The sequence below is a fragment of the Anarrhichthys ocellatus genome, unplaced genomic scaffold (assembly GCF_004355925.1).
Source record: "Anarrhichthys ocellatus isolate YVR2014 unplaced genomic scaffold, GSC_Weel_1.0 scaffold192, whole genome shotgun sequence".
Classification (NCBI taxonomy): Eukaryota; Metazoa; Chordata; class Actinopteri; order Perciformes; family Anarhichadidae; genus Anarrhichthys; species Anarrhichthys ocellatus.
Window position 1 is genome coordinate 173,101 of NW_022280222.1, and position 14,839 is coordinate 187,939.

A 14,839-nucleotide genomic window follows, 5' to 3' on the forward strand; every position below is an offset into this window, starting at 1 on the left:
CATTCCTGTCCTTTAATTGTGGTAAAATAAAATCTGTTGTACCAGATTCTGTCTCCTGTGGTCTTGCTATTGGGTCCTGATCTTGAACTCCCATGACATTGTGAGACTCTGGGGTTGTTAGAGTCACTCTACTGGAGCACTTCTCCTCTGGCCACCATGAACTCTTTGCTCATGCTGCTGAAAGTATGTGCTTGGTCTTTTGGCAGTAGAAGGCACCTTTGCTGAGACTTCAGGCTAGGCCAAGCCATCTGTGGAGGTGGTGACTAATGTTCCTCTTGAAGTTAATGGGACTTCAAAGATCATCACAGGCCAGAGGATGCATGGAATGAATGGTAAATGGACTGTACCTTTATAGAGCTTTTTTAGTCTTTCCGACCACTCAAAGCTCTTTCACACTACTTGTCATCATTCACCCATTCATACACTGATGGTAGGGTCTACCATGCCCAACATCAGGATTCCTGGATCGAGGCTTTATCCTCAACGGAGCATGTAAATACCTTCCCCTGGTCCTTCACGGCTTCTCCATCACTGAAGGGATAGGGGCTCCATTGACAACTATCTCAAGCAAGTCCCCAAAATGTATGGAAATGCAATACCATCCTTAAGTCATCAACGGATAAAAATATACATTTAAAATAAGATTTGACCAAGAATAAACATATAATTTCCAATGAAAACAAAGATATAGAGTATGCCTGCTGCACTGAAAAGACGTATGGCTAATTAAAATAATTCAAAATTTGTTCATCAACACTTGAAGTGAAGTAAATGAGCCAAGATAAAACTCCATAGAGATGTCCACATCTACAAAGTGTAACTGTCATTAACATGCCCAAACTTCTGGGACTTTTCTTTTTATGGAAATTTATGGTTGTAGTTGCCATCACAGGGGATGTAATCTGTAATTCTAAGAGACACATTGCAGGCATAGTTTTACCTTGGTGGCTGTTGCTAATCGCAGATTGACTGACATTGGGTAGGGAGGAGAGGTGGGGCTCTCTCAGGGTGGGGGTAGGTGCTCGACTTCTGGACCGATCCTCGCTGGGCTGAAAATTCCCCACCGCATAGACACCCTGCATACAAACAGACACATATAGTGAGACACAGAGGAATATGCAGCAAAGACATAAGCATAAAAAAAGAGTTTGTCAAATCCAGGTGGTTTCAGGTGGCAGCCATGTCAGCTCCTCTGTCCCTAAGCCTTAACTAAAGCTACAGTGAAAAGGAAGTTAGTGTCCTAATCTTCAGTGATGTGATGTATGTAATTTAGACTTTAGTTTCTTTAGGGATTTAAATAAAATCCCTTAAATCACTGGATCGCTCCAAAGCAATGATTTAGCAAGTATGGCAATGCAATACAGACCAGTAGTAATATCATGAGAGATATGGAGCAAGTGAGCTGCAGAGGACTAGTAGCCTCCACATACAACTCCCTCACTTGCCCTGATAGACCAGGAGGGGGAAGGTGAAGCCCCGGTTATGCTTTCTGCTCGCAAAGTTGTACAGACTTGAGGACACGGAGTTGTGATGCGGAAACTTTTGGACGTTTTATACTCTGTTGTGGGTTTCTCCTCGAGGCAAACTGGTGTTCTCCCAAACTCTAGTGGGCAGTGTATCAAAGATTCACTACTACAGCATGGTTCCAGCATGGTTTCCGCCTATCAGCGTCCACGTAGTTAGAAAATGTCAAACATGCAAGCAAAACCCACCGCACAGGACTCCTTTGAAGGGGCGAGTCCAATAGCACAACGAAAAACAATGACATGGTTATCCTATCATCTTGCTGCTGTCTCTTTTTTTAAATGATTGTCTCTTTACTTTCAGTACGTTCATGCTGTTGTTACACACCCCTCCACCTCCCAATCTCCGCCCAGTCTTTGCAGATTCATCATCTTCATCTTCATCTTCATCAACTAGATCATTCTATCAGCCTCATCAGCCACCACCACCACCAGCGGTGCCTGGACTCCATGGGGGGGTTTATCTTGCTGCTGCTCAGGGCAGACGCCCCTCCATTACAAATCTCCCTGTAGAGTCCAAGCACCAAAGACTCTCTCAAGACTTATCATCACATATCATCTGTTAACAAGAAAACAATGATCCTATCTTTAGCTACCTTGTGTCTCCTGATTGAAATGGCGGGTGATGCAAGATGTTACCATGGTGACGGCAGCACGTGCAGTTGCAGCAGACACCTTCCATGCATTTTGCAACAATTTTGTTTGGATTTGTTGTCTTTTCGCCTTTGTTACTGGAGCCAGTATGGCCTATGACAGTATTACAATCATCAATGTCAGAGAAGGAAGTGCAGGGATTGGATTATGTGCAGTAGACTTTGAGACGATCACTACCCACGGCATCTTCCGACCACCTAATCAGACCAGCCAGACCAAACGCCACCGAGGCTGAAGTGAGGACATGGGAGAAATTTGCCCTCAGGGCTTTCTTCTCCGTAGGTACAGGCAACACAGGTTTAGGAAAAGATAGTTTGGATTAAATTAAACCCTTTTTGGCAGAAAGCCCTGAAGGCAAACTTCTCCTATGTGTGCCGAGTGACCGCTCCGAGAAAAGAGGTACGAGTGCCTGGATAAAAGCTAAGCTGTCCCTGCAGCTGCCTAGGAATGTCCACTACCCAGCCTGATAATGGCTGATGTCCAATCACAGGAAAGTGAAATGGATGAAAGAAGACAAGCTAAACCCAGCCACGGGAGATTGGAGACTGTTGTGCCCACATCCTAGAGCTAGAGCGCAGGACCCTATTAACGCATTTCCACTGCATGGTACAGCACAGCTCTACTAAACTGGACTCACTGTGTTTTGGGTTCCATTGGGAGAAGTTATTGATAGTACCTGGTACCTGGTGCTTTTTGGTACTTGATACTAGAAGGCAGAGTCAAAACTCTGCAGACCACTGATATCACTTATATCACCTATTGACAAAGTGCATCCACTGCATCATTTTGAAAAATGCGCTGCCGCTCTGCCAATCTGCTCATTTTCTATAACCAGTGTAAGTTTAGCATGAAAACATGGTGAAATTAGCAAGCTTACGTTAGCCAGCTAACTAGCCAGCTGCTAAATGATTCAAATCAAACAGCTTAATGCTTCATCGACACACTCTTGTCACAGTGTAGGAAAGCCCATTGCTATCGCCAGATAATCAGTCTAAATCAGATTTACCAGATTGTGTGATGTGCTCATAGCTTAATTTCTAGTTCACAGAAAGGAGTGAACGGGCTGTGCTGTGATTGTGATTGGTGTGAACGCACCTTAATGCTACACATTAAAGAGATTAGAGGGCGTTAACATTCTGTTATTTCAAAATGTAGATTAGTCTTAAAAGGTCCACTCTGTTTCAGAATTTGTCTTGCAAGATTAGGGCTGATTTAAAATAGGACATGGCATTTTGAGCCATTTTCAACCATGACATAACTATTTTGATAAACCTGGTGAGAAACATCAACATTAACACTAGCATTTATGTGTTTCATGACAGTACAGTCATATCATTTACTTTACAGCTTAAAAAACGCACTTGGTGACACAATTTCTTTATCTATTAATGCTGCGTTCCAGACAACTCGGAAGTTGCCATTTTTCCAGTTCTAATTTCCATCTTCAGACCTCAAAGTGTTCCAGGTACTTGACGGCAAACATAAACAACAACCGTAGCTGACTTGACATTTATTTGGCTAGTGTACACATAACTTGATAGTTATTTGGAAGGCAGCATATTGCGATACAATATGTGACATCAATTGTGGTACTTTTATTGAAGTAAAGAATCTGAATACTCAGTTACCCTCGTCCCATGCACCACACACCACACCACCCCTACCTCGCCAGTCAAAGCAGGGACAAAACCAACAAAACACAAAAAGCATCTGACGTGGGTAGATTTACATGTAGTTCAAAACATCCTGTGTAACTGGAATAAAAACCAAGTGCAGTACTGATGCCCTGCAGCACAGAAACAAGTGAGGCTGCCAATCAGCTTCAATTGATCTACTTGTCTTTTAATTTCTACTCTGATGAAAGATGATGCAATGCCAAACAAAGAACCCTGAAGCCTGGACTGTGCAAAATGATTGCCTTGAGAACAAATGTGCGTAATCATCATCTCTACATGGTGTAGAGCCATATAAAGGGAGGATAAACATCTTGCAATTAAAGTTAATTACAAAGATCTTTTTCCAGGTTAATAATTATATTTTTGCAGAAAATAAAGGCCCTCCGCTAGTGAAATATATTTAGTTTAAATTGTGTTAAATAACTGATGAGGTGATGTTCAAAAGCACAACCTCACATATCGGGAGGCAACGTTTCTTCCTGCAGGAAAAGGCAGAAAAACAAAGATGTAGGCAGCTGAACAGGGTAGTGTGTGTGTGTGTGTGTGTGTCTGTGTGTGTGTGTCTGCTCACAAGTGAAACTGCTTCAGTACCGCTCATGTCTGTTAGAGTGAATGCTGGACATGTTTATCCGAGTGTGTGTGGGCTGGAGGGTGAAGCCGTGTGGGAGGTATCAAATATACTGTGCAAATATCCACCAGTTTCTCCACAAGAGTTGAACATCATTGTCTACCTTCAGCCCATAAAACTGTACTGAATAATGCAGTGAACCAATGAACCAATGCCAGTACATGAAATCTGCATAAAATGCCTGCTGTATGAACTTGCTATCTCTTTCAAATACAAACTAGCACAAAATGAGCAAAAAATACATCATGGATGCAATATACTCTTCTTGGATGACAGGCATCCATTAGAATAGTATATTTTTACACCTCAAACATATTTCCCTTTTAAAACTCCATACTACTTCTCTGTAGATTTTCAAACTATATGTGACTTTGTGACTCTGGATGCGAATGATGCTGTGACAGCACCATTGTGTTTTTGCCATTGCGTATGGCTTACAATTGCGGCCTCCCTCATGTTGGAGATGTTGAACGATTTTACTGTAAGTTTGCCTCCAGCTGTCTTTTCCCATCTGGAATCCTCAGCCAACCAGGCCCAAGAGGATTGTAAAGCCAGCCCTAAAAAAACTTTCACTTAGTCATTAAGGCCGTTCAGTCCACACTCCTACACAGAGGGTTGGACGACGTTTCAGTGTCAAACATCTTGCTCTTGTGGCAGAGCTGTTTTGCAGGCTATGATGTACAAGGGTAGAAGCAGCTCTGCTTAAAAGGGTGCATTCAGTCGCACAACATACTTCTTGCATGGCTTTCAACGACATCAAGCTCTCTCTGGTCCACTATCTCTCATACAGCAGTTATCATATTAAGACTTAAACTTAAAACAATCGTCATATACAGTACATACAAGTAGGGATTGTATGCATAATAATGGAACATGCAATAATGCATTGAGTTGGAGGTTTGCGGGTCGGGATTCGTTGATTAACATATATTTTTGCAGGTTGGGCGGTGCATAACAGGTCGGGTGGGTACAGATATTAGAAAAGCCTGACCCGCGCATCACTACTTGATCTGCTTTGAGTGTGACCATTGGCATATTTCAAGATGTTGGTACTAATAAAGAGCCTAATCGTTTTGTTTAAAGGACAACTGCAGGAGCTACAACAGCTTTGGTGGCTCGTTCATTCGGAGAGAATATTGGCAGGTGAGCACTGATCGGCTTTAAGTTGGTTATCACTTAAGTATAAAATAATTAGGTTTAAAACTATTAAACAATATTGAAACAATAAATCATTTAGGCTACAAATAGATAAATAAGGTTTAAAATACATTGTGTAGCATTTACGTGGATCTATTGGCAGAAATAGAATATAATCACAGTAAGTATGTATTCTTTAGTGTATAATCCCCTAAAAATGAGACATGGTTGTGTTTTGGTTTCATGCCGTTTCTATCTACAATCGGAGCGGGTCCTCTTCACAGAACCATGTTTCTACAGTCGCCAAAAACGGACAAACCAAACACGTTTACGTTTTTCCGGCGGCCAACGTAGTTCTCCTACACAATTGGTGCACGGGAGAACTTCCAGTTGGTTGCAGTCTGCACCCTCACTGCTAGATGCCCACAAATACTACACACACTTTAAGCTACACAGGAAACCTTTCTTTATATCTCAAGAAGGTTGTGATGGTTCAAAGTGTTACCAGATAAACAGCAATGGCAGATCCCAGTAACCATCCACAGTAGACGTCGACAGGATGGTTTCTGAACTGGATGATCCTCGTCAGCCCGGCCAGGATGGCCAGCATGACGAAGGAGAACACCAGGAGAGGCTTCAGCAGCTTGGCAGAGTCCGTCAGCACTGCGTTGAAGTACATCTGAAACACAAATATTTCACATGAGCCAATCATGATCTTTTAAATGTTTATATAAAAACAGATAATCCCAAACCTGTGATTGTCAACTCCGATTAGTGAGACTGTGTTCAATTCCCACCTGTGATTAAATTAGATCTATTTAAATGTCAAGCCATTTGTAAATGACCCACAAGAGATATATGTTCTATGTTTCTGTGGCTAGAGTTTAGGTGGCATCGTCAGCTACAAGTCTCAGTCTACATAAGAGAGTGTATAAGAAACCACTTACTGAGATGTAGACAGCAGCAAAGGCAGCTAGAGTTGCATGCTGGGAGGGGAAAGACTTCCTATAAAGAACAAAAGAAAGACAGTGTGTTCTACAAAATGATCATGTACAGACAGCTGAGGACAATGCTGAATATGCATCTGCAACAGGGAAGTGACTTTCAAAGAAACTTGGACGTGTATGTGTGTGTGTGTGTGTGTGTGTGGTGGTAGCTCTGCAGGTGTTTAATAAATGCAGTGTATGAAGGACAAAAGGAGGGCAACCACTCCAGACCTCTGATGTGTGATTTGCTATTTCATCGCCTAAATATTACAAACAGTATCCTGGTATCATGCAACTAAATACAGATGCAGTGTGTGTTATTAAGTGTTTCTAACTATTCATTATTATAAAGCATTAATTCATACCTTTGCATTGACACTGTTGGTAGTCTTGGATATTTTAAGAGGTCTACATAAATATAGAACCACAAATATGTTACCAAATACATAGATCTCCGTTAATGTATTTGTCACATAATGTTTTGTGATACAGTATTGATTTAACTAATATTTGACATGCAAAGATTGGTATCAGACAGTGGTTAATGTTGTGTTGGGATGTTGGATGTTACACTGACTGTAGTAAATGCAGAGAGATCCAACTGTTGTGACTGCATAAAAAAGTAAACATTTAATTTTTATTATCCTTGCTTACAGTACATATATCGCAATATATTGAATCACAACCTTTATCATGATGCGTATCATATCGTCAGATTCTTGCCAATACACAGCCCTAGTAACTTGTAGCACGATAATATATTTTTCAGTTTTCTTTGATGCCCATTGACTCACTAAGTCATATCTATCTACATATGCACAATGTCACAACTGAGAAAGTATTGAGAGAAAAGCAACGGTCTGTTTAATCTGTAGACACATTTGCATAAACACATTTCCCGATAATAATACAGTTTACAGATAAGATAATGTTTAATTATGCAGCGGACATGGTGTTTTGAGATTTAATGAAAGAAAGAAATATCCTGAGATTTTTAAGGAGCTCAGGATGGATCCTGAGAACGCCTGCTATACTCCAGATAATTTCCCTGTGTACACTAAGAATCTGTGTGGAACAGCTCACCAGTGTGCTGTTCAGAGAGGCACGGAACATTCTGTATCGTATTTTGCTAAAGCCTGCTGCTGCTGTCAGAAGGTTTAATGGAGGCGCCACTGTGCAGCCTTTTGGTAAAATGTTACATTAATGAGATTTCAGAGAGGTCTGTGTGTGTGCCTCTGCCATCTAATGCCACGAAATTGCTCTGAGCACTTCCCGATCAGAGATCATTGAGCACAGTGTTCGGCTGGCCAATAGAGGGCCATGGGGCCTGGCCCCACCTTGAGCCACACACAAAAAATAAAATTATAATAATAATAAATTATACAAATTGTCAATATTTGTGTTTTTGAACTATGGAATGTACCCAGTAATATGTGTAAAATATGATATCTGCGCAAAATATATGCTTTTCCTGCTCGTCCTCTCCGCCTGTGTGCACGACACGTCTCAGAACGCTCAGCTAGGGGTCTATGAAGCAGTTTAGCCAATTGCTGATTAAAGATATAAATGAGTGACATACAATTTAGCCAATCAGCGTCCTCGAATAGATTTGGCCCAAAGCTGCGCATTCTCGTCAGGAGAAATCTCTACAGGCGAGCGCGTGCCCCAGCGCGAGCACTACTCCTCGAAGACCCGTTTGAGAGGAGAACTTTGGCAGAGATTCTGCAGATCCCAGATCAGCCTGACCTCACAATCAGACAGCAGACTAGCAGGAAAGGGAAGCAGTACATGCGAAGCTTCTGTACTAACTGTACACCAGACAGGTTTGGCTAGCTGGATGACGTCATGCTAATAACTTATTTAGCTTTTTAAAACAACGGGACAGATCCAGCACGGACAGTTAGGGAGTGAGGGACATGAAGTCTGAGAAATGGATATATAGTTATAAATAAATCATTATATATGTGTGTGTGTGTGTGTGTTTTATATTATAGTGAATATTATTATTTGATATATATATTATTATATTATACTGAATATTATTATATGATATATGTATTATTATATTATTATGATATATATATTATTATATGATATATATATTATTATATTATACTGAATTCCCTGTGAGGGTGACATTAATAAGATGTCCTGACGTGTTTATCAAAGTGTAATTTACTGCTTTTTTTCATGTTGGAATAAATGTTATATTATTTAACTGCAAAGTAGTAATGCGTGTTTGATACCTTAATGTTTTTGCATTAAATCATTGTGGGATGTTTGCTGAAATTGATAGGATATGGCACAGCCCTACCTAGAACATGTTCCACCAGCCACCACTGATTTAGCAGCTGGTAATACAAGCAACAATGGGTGACAAAACTGCCCAGTGACTTCGGAGCTACAGTATGTTTAATGCTGAAGAAAGACCAAAAAGCATACATGTCCTTAGAAATAAGGGCTCCAGAAAGGTTCTTCCTGAAGGGCTGAGATCCTATCCAGAACCATCTACTTCGGCAAATAAGGTTTTTTCAAGGGTTCTTTGTAAGACTACAGGTTCCATTATAATTCCCTTTGATCAAAAGAACCCCTTATATTGCACAATAAACTGTGATTGTGAACCATGATAGGGTTGTGCTGCACCACATCAGCCTGTAATATTAGGTTAGTACGTGAGTATGAAGTTAGCAGTAACTGTGAACGTAGCAGTGCAGGCTGTCGGTGAACTGCTACAACTCCTCCAGCCTCGAGCTGAGTTCCTGTATCTTGTTTGCAAATTGCTGATTAAAGTGAAGGGGGCTGTTAGACACAACCACAGCCCAGGCTTACTTAAATTGGCTGATCTCAAGGTGGACCAGCAATTCTCATTTTATTGACAAACTGCAGTTTTTGGTGGACCAGCCAATAAGTGAAACATCAGTGGGGCTGTGCAGATGGGTGTGTAGGTGCTTTAAGTGAGCTCAATGTTGGCTTAATATGTGTCATTTATCATTTTGTCACAGTAAAACAGCCATGTTGTCACCAACCCATGTTGTAGTACATGACCTTGGCAGTGATGATGTAGAGTTCTACTATTTAGCCCATATTGTCTGTTTGAACACTTGTCCGCTGAGCAGATCTGTAACCATAACAACAGGGAAAATGAGTCTGCAGCTACAAGAAGATTATAGCCCGTTCATGTGTGAGTGTGCTAAAACTAAACATTAAAAAGGACCCACTCACCCACACACATCCTCTGACACACTCACTAGATCACTCCCACACTCCCACAGTCAGTCGCTTGGTAAAACTAAGCCTTACCTCCCAGCATTGATGAGCCCAGCATCTTGTCCAGAGCAGATATCCTCCAGAATAAAAGCTTCATCACAGGTGGACATGTTAATGTGGGTCAAGTTGGGTTTACACACATCCAACCAATAGGGTGTGTGTTGACCAGTGGACAGCTGGAGAACATCAGTTATCAGTGCTGTCACACACAGGCCGAAGATATGGACACCTGGGAAAAGCAACAGCAAACACCAGATTAGTAGAACATGTTGCTGTTCGAGCTGTTGCCTGTTGTCTGTGGTTCAGTTACTGAAAACATGCATATAATCAGTTGTGTGCATAAAGCATGTGTCCTCCCACCTATGAAGCGTACAGCCCTGCGGATGTAGGAGTTGAAATTACAGCCTGCAGCGTTGATGTTGGCCTCCGTCTGTGTGGCTGATGACCTCCTGGATAGATAGCAGTACAGAATGGCCTCTCCTATCAGAATCTACACACAGACACAGACAAAGAAGAGATTTTAAATCACCAAATACATCCAATATTATTAGGGAATTTATTATTGTTAATGTCCCACTGTCATGACTGATACCTGAATTTGAGTTTATGGTTTCGATTATTTATTTACACTTTAAATAGAAGATTAAATGCAAAAATTTGACAAAAAAAATCAAGAGATTTCCATCCCAGACGAGTAAGACTGCAAGATACTCTAAAAAAAGCTAGTATTACGTTTTGCTTCTTTGTCAACCTACTGCTTCGAAGGTCAAAAATGTACTTTATGTAATCTCAAAATGTGAAAAGTCATATCAAAATGAAGTTCAAACACAAGCAAAGAAGGTGAACTAGATGTGCTGGCTCTCTGATATAAATGGTGCATTAAGATTAACTGATCTGGCTTTAGACCAGATTTTTAACACCTGGCTTTAGAGATTGTAAAGCCCTCTGAGGCAAATTTGTGATTTGTGATTTTGGGCTATACAAAAATAAACTGAAAATAAATTGAAATTGAAGGAACATCAACAGAAAAAAACATGAATCAACTGCTGTTATGCGAATATTAAGAGTTGGGCGCATCGAGATAACCAGTTGGTGGCACTAATTCTCTAGTCGAATGTCATTAAACTGTAGCAGAAGAAGAGGACACAATAAGATAGATCACTTAATGAAAAGAGCTCCAGTCAAACCTCATGCAGTGGAAAACCATGTGGAAATCATTTCAAACCATGTTTGTTTCATGTATGTTTTCTATTTTTAGTCTTTTCAGTGGAGTAGTGAAGCCCGAGTGACAAATAAGTCACAATTTTCATGTAAGACATGATGCAGATTTGTCAATTGACACAGCAAGCAGCAGCAGCAGCAACACTGCAGCGTGGAAAGGATCAAAAGCAGCAGAAGCAGCAAAAGATGTGGACAAACAGTTGGGTCATTGCCCTTTCGTGCTGAGAAGATAACAAGCAACAACAATGATGCAATCAACAGTGCTGTTATACGTGTACTGTGAATTCACAATAAAAGGATGTCTGGCGAATTTATCAGCAAATATTATCTTATTGCACGTGTTGGCTGAAGAACAACATGAAATTGTGGTTTAGAAATGACGAAGATATGTTTGAGGTCATTTATCAACAATGTTGATATGATAAGATATTTTCCATTTGGGACTGCTGGCTACTGATCAACAGCAATGCATGGGTGGCTCTACTCTTCATCCAGATAAATGTGAACTACTGGATGGAAGAAACAAACTTTCTGCCACCACCAGGTCTGGCCCAGGCCAAAGTAGTAGCATGCCAGCTACAACCAGGCTAGGCCAAGGCCCTAGCAGTAGCATGCCAGCTACAACCAGGCTAGGCCAAGGCCCTAGCGGTAGCATGCCAGCTACAACTAGGCTAGGTCCAGGCCCCAGCAGCATGCCACGTACCACCAGATTACACTCAGGTCCCAGCAGCAGCAGGCCAGCTACCAACCGGTCTGGCGTCCGGATCAACACCAACAAGTGAGTGAGTCCTGAGAACAACACCATCTACACATACTGCGACGGAGGAGACATTTTACCCATTGATAATACAAACTCAATTGTCAATCATTTTAGTCCACTGACTGACACGCTGATATGGATACCTGCTCACAACAATTTGAAAACTCCAAACATTGTGCTGTAACAACGAAAGTGAAACAAAGTGGCCTGAATCCAGCTATCAGAAGATTACGTAAACATAAACTTTTCAAAACGGTCAATCATGCCAGGGTGCTCTGGGATACGCACACAAGACCTAAAGGACTGTTTGGGGGGCATTTGAATATTCGAAGACTCTTGCCTAAAATGGACCAAATAAAACATCTTGTTGTGGATTCAAACCTGGACTTTCTATGTCTCTCAGAAACATGGCTACATATAAACTCACCCTCTGTTGCTCTGAATGTACGTGGATACAATATATTTAGAAGAGATAGATCTAGTGGTAAAGCAGGAGGAGTAATGTTTTACATTAAAGAACACCTTAACTGCAGCCAGATTGAGTCGTCAAGTGATGTCATATTGGAATGTATTGGTCTGAAAGTGTCACTATCATCTCAAATGTCTCTTATTCTTCTCTGACTCTACAGACCACCATCGTCCAAATGTGAATTTTATGATCAGCTTAATTCCATGTTAAAGGAATGTGACTTTGACAAAGAGGTTATATTAATGGGTGATTTTAATGTAAATTGGGAGGATAAATCTGGAAGAAAATCCCTAAAACGTACGATTGATTGCTTTAATATGACCCAGTTAGTGAACAAACCCACAAGGATAACCCACTCTTCTCAGTCCCAGATTGATTTGATTTTTAGCAATAAACCAGAAAGAATGATCAAAATACACAATATGGTAACTGGTATGTCTGACCATAATTTAATACTTTTAACAAGAAAACTTACAAAGAAACGTTTTAATATGTCTTCTACCAGGAAGGCTTATCAATTAAGAATACCAAAAGGTGACCAAAATTCATTTGAGGATGCTATACAAGGAATTGATTGGAGCAACTGTTTAACGGGTGCAAGTGTGGAGGAAGATAGCAATATCTTCTTATCCACAATACAGACCACAATTAACAGTTTCCTTAAAAAAGCCAAAATTAAACAAAATCAAAAGAACACACTTCCATGGCTAAATAGTGACATCTGGAATTTAATGAAAAAATGGGACTATGCGTTAAAACTGGATCTCAAGTCTAAATTAGGAAATGATAGGCAGAGAAATGCTGAGAAATCAGGTAAAGAAAGAACTTAGAAAAGCAAAAGCTAATTTTTTTATTAAGATCATTGATGAAGCAGGAGGTAATTCTAAAATAATATGAGATAATCTAAAGAACTTAACAGACAAACAGAACAGCAATTCAAAGAAGCAACTTAAAATGAATGTGAACAGGTGCCTTACACAAGATGAAGTTGTAATTTGTACAGCTTTCAATTCATACTTTATCAACTCAGTGGAAGCTTTAACTTGAAGCTCCAGTACTGGTCAATTTGATCCTATACCAGTAAATGAAGGTCAACCATGCTTCTCTATTCAAGATGTCTCTGAATCTACTGTCACCAGAGTTCTAGGCTCACTCAAGAACTCTAGGGCCAAAGATGTTTATGGAATTGACAATATTTTTCTGAAGAAACACTAAGGCACACTTGCTCACCCGATCATAAGCATTGTCAACAACTCTCTCAGGCAATATGTTTCCGAAAGGATGGAAATCAGCCATAGTAACACCCATTTTTAAGTCAGGAGATTCAACCGATGTCTCTAATTATCGGCCAATCAGTATCCTCCCTGCTGTTTCCAAAATTGCTGAGAAACGTGTGCAGAGCAACTTATTAAACATCTCTACAGCTCTCCATATCAGCTGCATCCTATGCAGTTTGGTTACAGGGCTAATCATTCGACTGAAACGGCCAACTGCTTCCTCTTAGAGAATGTGAAGCTAAAAATGGATAAAGGGGGTGTAGTAGCAGCGTTTTTTCTTGACCCGAAGAAGGCTTTTGATACGGTTAATCACAATGTCCTGATTAATAAACTGTCAAATTTTAACTTTTCCCGAGAGTCTCTTGCTTTGCTGAAATCCTACCTTGAAGGAACCCAGTGTGTCAGAGTGGGTGATGTTTTATCATCTACTGTGAGATCTAACATGGGAGTACCCCAGGGTTCTATCTTGGGACCTTTATTATTCAGTTTATACATTAATGATTTGCCTGGTGTCTGCGATGGGTGTGATATTCAAATGTACGCTGACGATACAGTGATTTATGTGCACGCAAAGAACAAAGAACAAGCTGCACTTAAACTCACGTCCACAATGACAAATGTAACTAAATGGTTTGTATGTTCTTCACAAAGAGGGCTTGCAAAGTGCAAAATTGTATTTTAATGCAATGATTATCCCCCATCTGACATACTGCTTAACCAGCTGGGCACAAGCCAGCAGCACAACATTTGAAACTATTCATATTCTCCATAAACAAGCCCTAAAAACACTTGATAAAAAACCAAAAGTCACCATCACTGCAATATTCTCACCAAACACCATATCCTGAGTTGGGAGAACATCATTAAATTCACTGATGTGTGTCTGGTTTTTAAAATTTGACATGGTATGGCCCCGCCTCCACTTAGTGATTTTATTAAACAAAGCACTCAAAGCAGCAGACTCACTAGATCTGCTGCAAGAGGTGATTGTGTCATTTCACAAAGGTCAAGCTCGTTTAGTAAGTCTACATTCTCTGTGACAGCAGCTCACTCGTGGAATGCTGTGCCACCACACATACGCACACAAAACACGTACAAAACATTCAAGCATAACCTTAAGGAATGGCTTGTTGCCAATCAGGCGTGCAAGCATTGATGTGCTCTGTCCTGCCTGCTTGTTTCGCCTATATGTGCATTTCTCTTGTTCAGTGTTGCTATTTTCCATTTTTTGATGTGTATGT

General features: G+C 40.6%; 1 protein-coding gene across 2 annotated transcripts in view; it reads right to left on the bottom strand.

Annotated features, from left to right (window-relative positions):
• The window catches only part of LOC116400704 (phospholipid phosphatase-related protein type 4-like), a 42,658-nt gene that overhangs the window by 11,627 nt on the left and 16,192 nt on the right, over positions 1 to 14,839 (bottom strand). For both annotated transcript variants that reach the window (XM_031878664.1, XM_031878663.1), the window contains 5 exons: positions 10,232 to 10,361; positions 9,905 to 10,100; positions 6,566 to 6,623; positions 6,124 to 6,297; positions 941 to 1,076 (listed from right to left, as the gene is read on the bottom strand). In XM_031878664.1, coding sequence (XP_031734524.1) covers positions 941 to 1,076; positions 6,124 to 6,297; positions 6,566 to 6,623; positions 9,905 to 10,100; positions 10,232 to 10,361 — 694 coding nt within the window. The remainder of the gene's footprint in view (positions 1 to 940; positions 1,077 to 6,123; positions 6,298 to 6,565; positions 6,624 to 9,904; positions 10,101 to 10,231; positions 10,362 to 14,839) is intronic.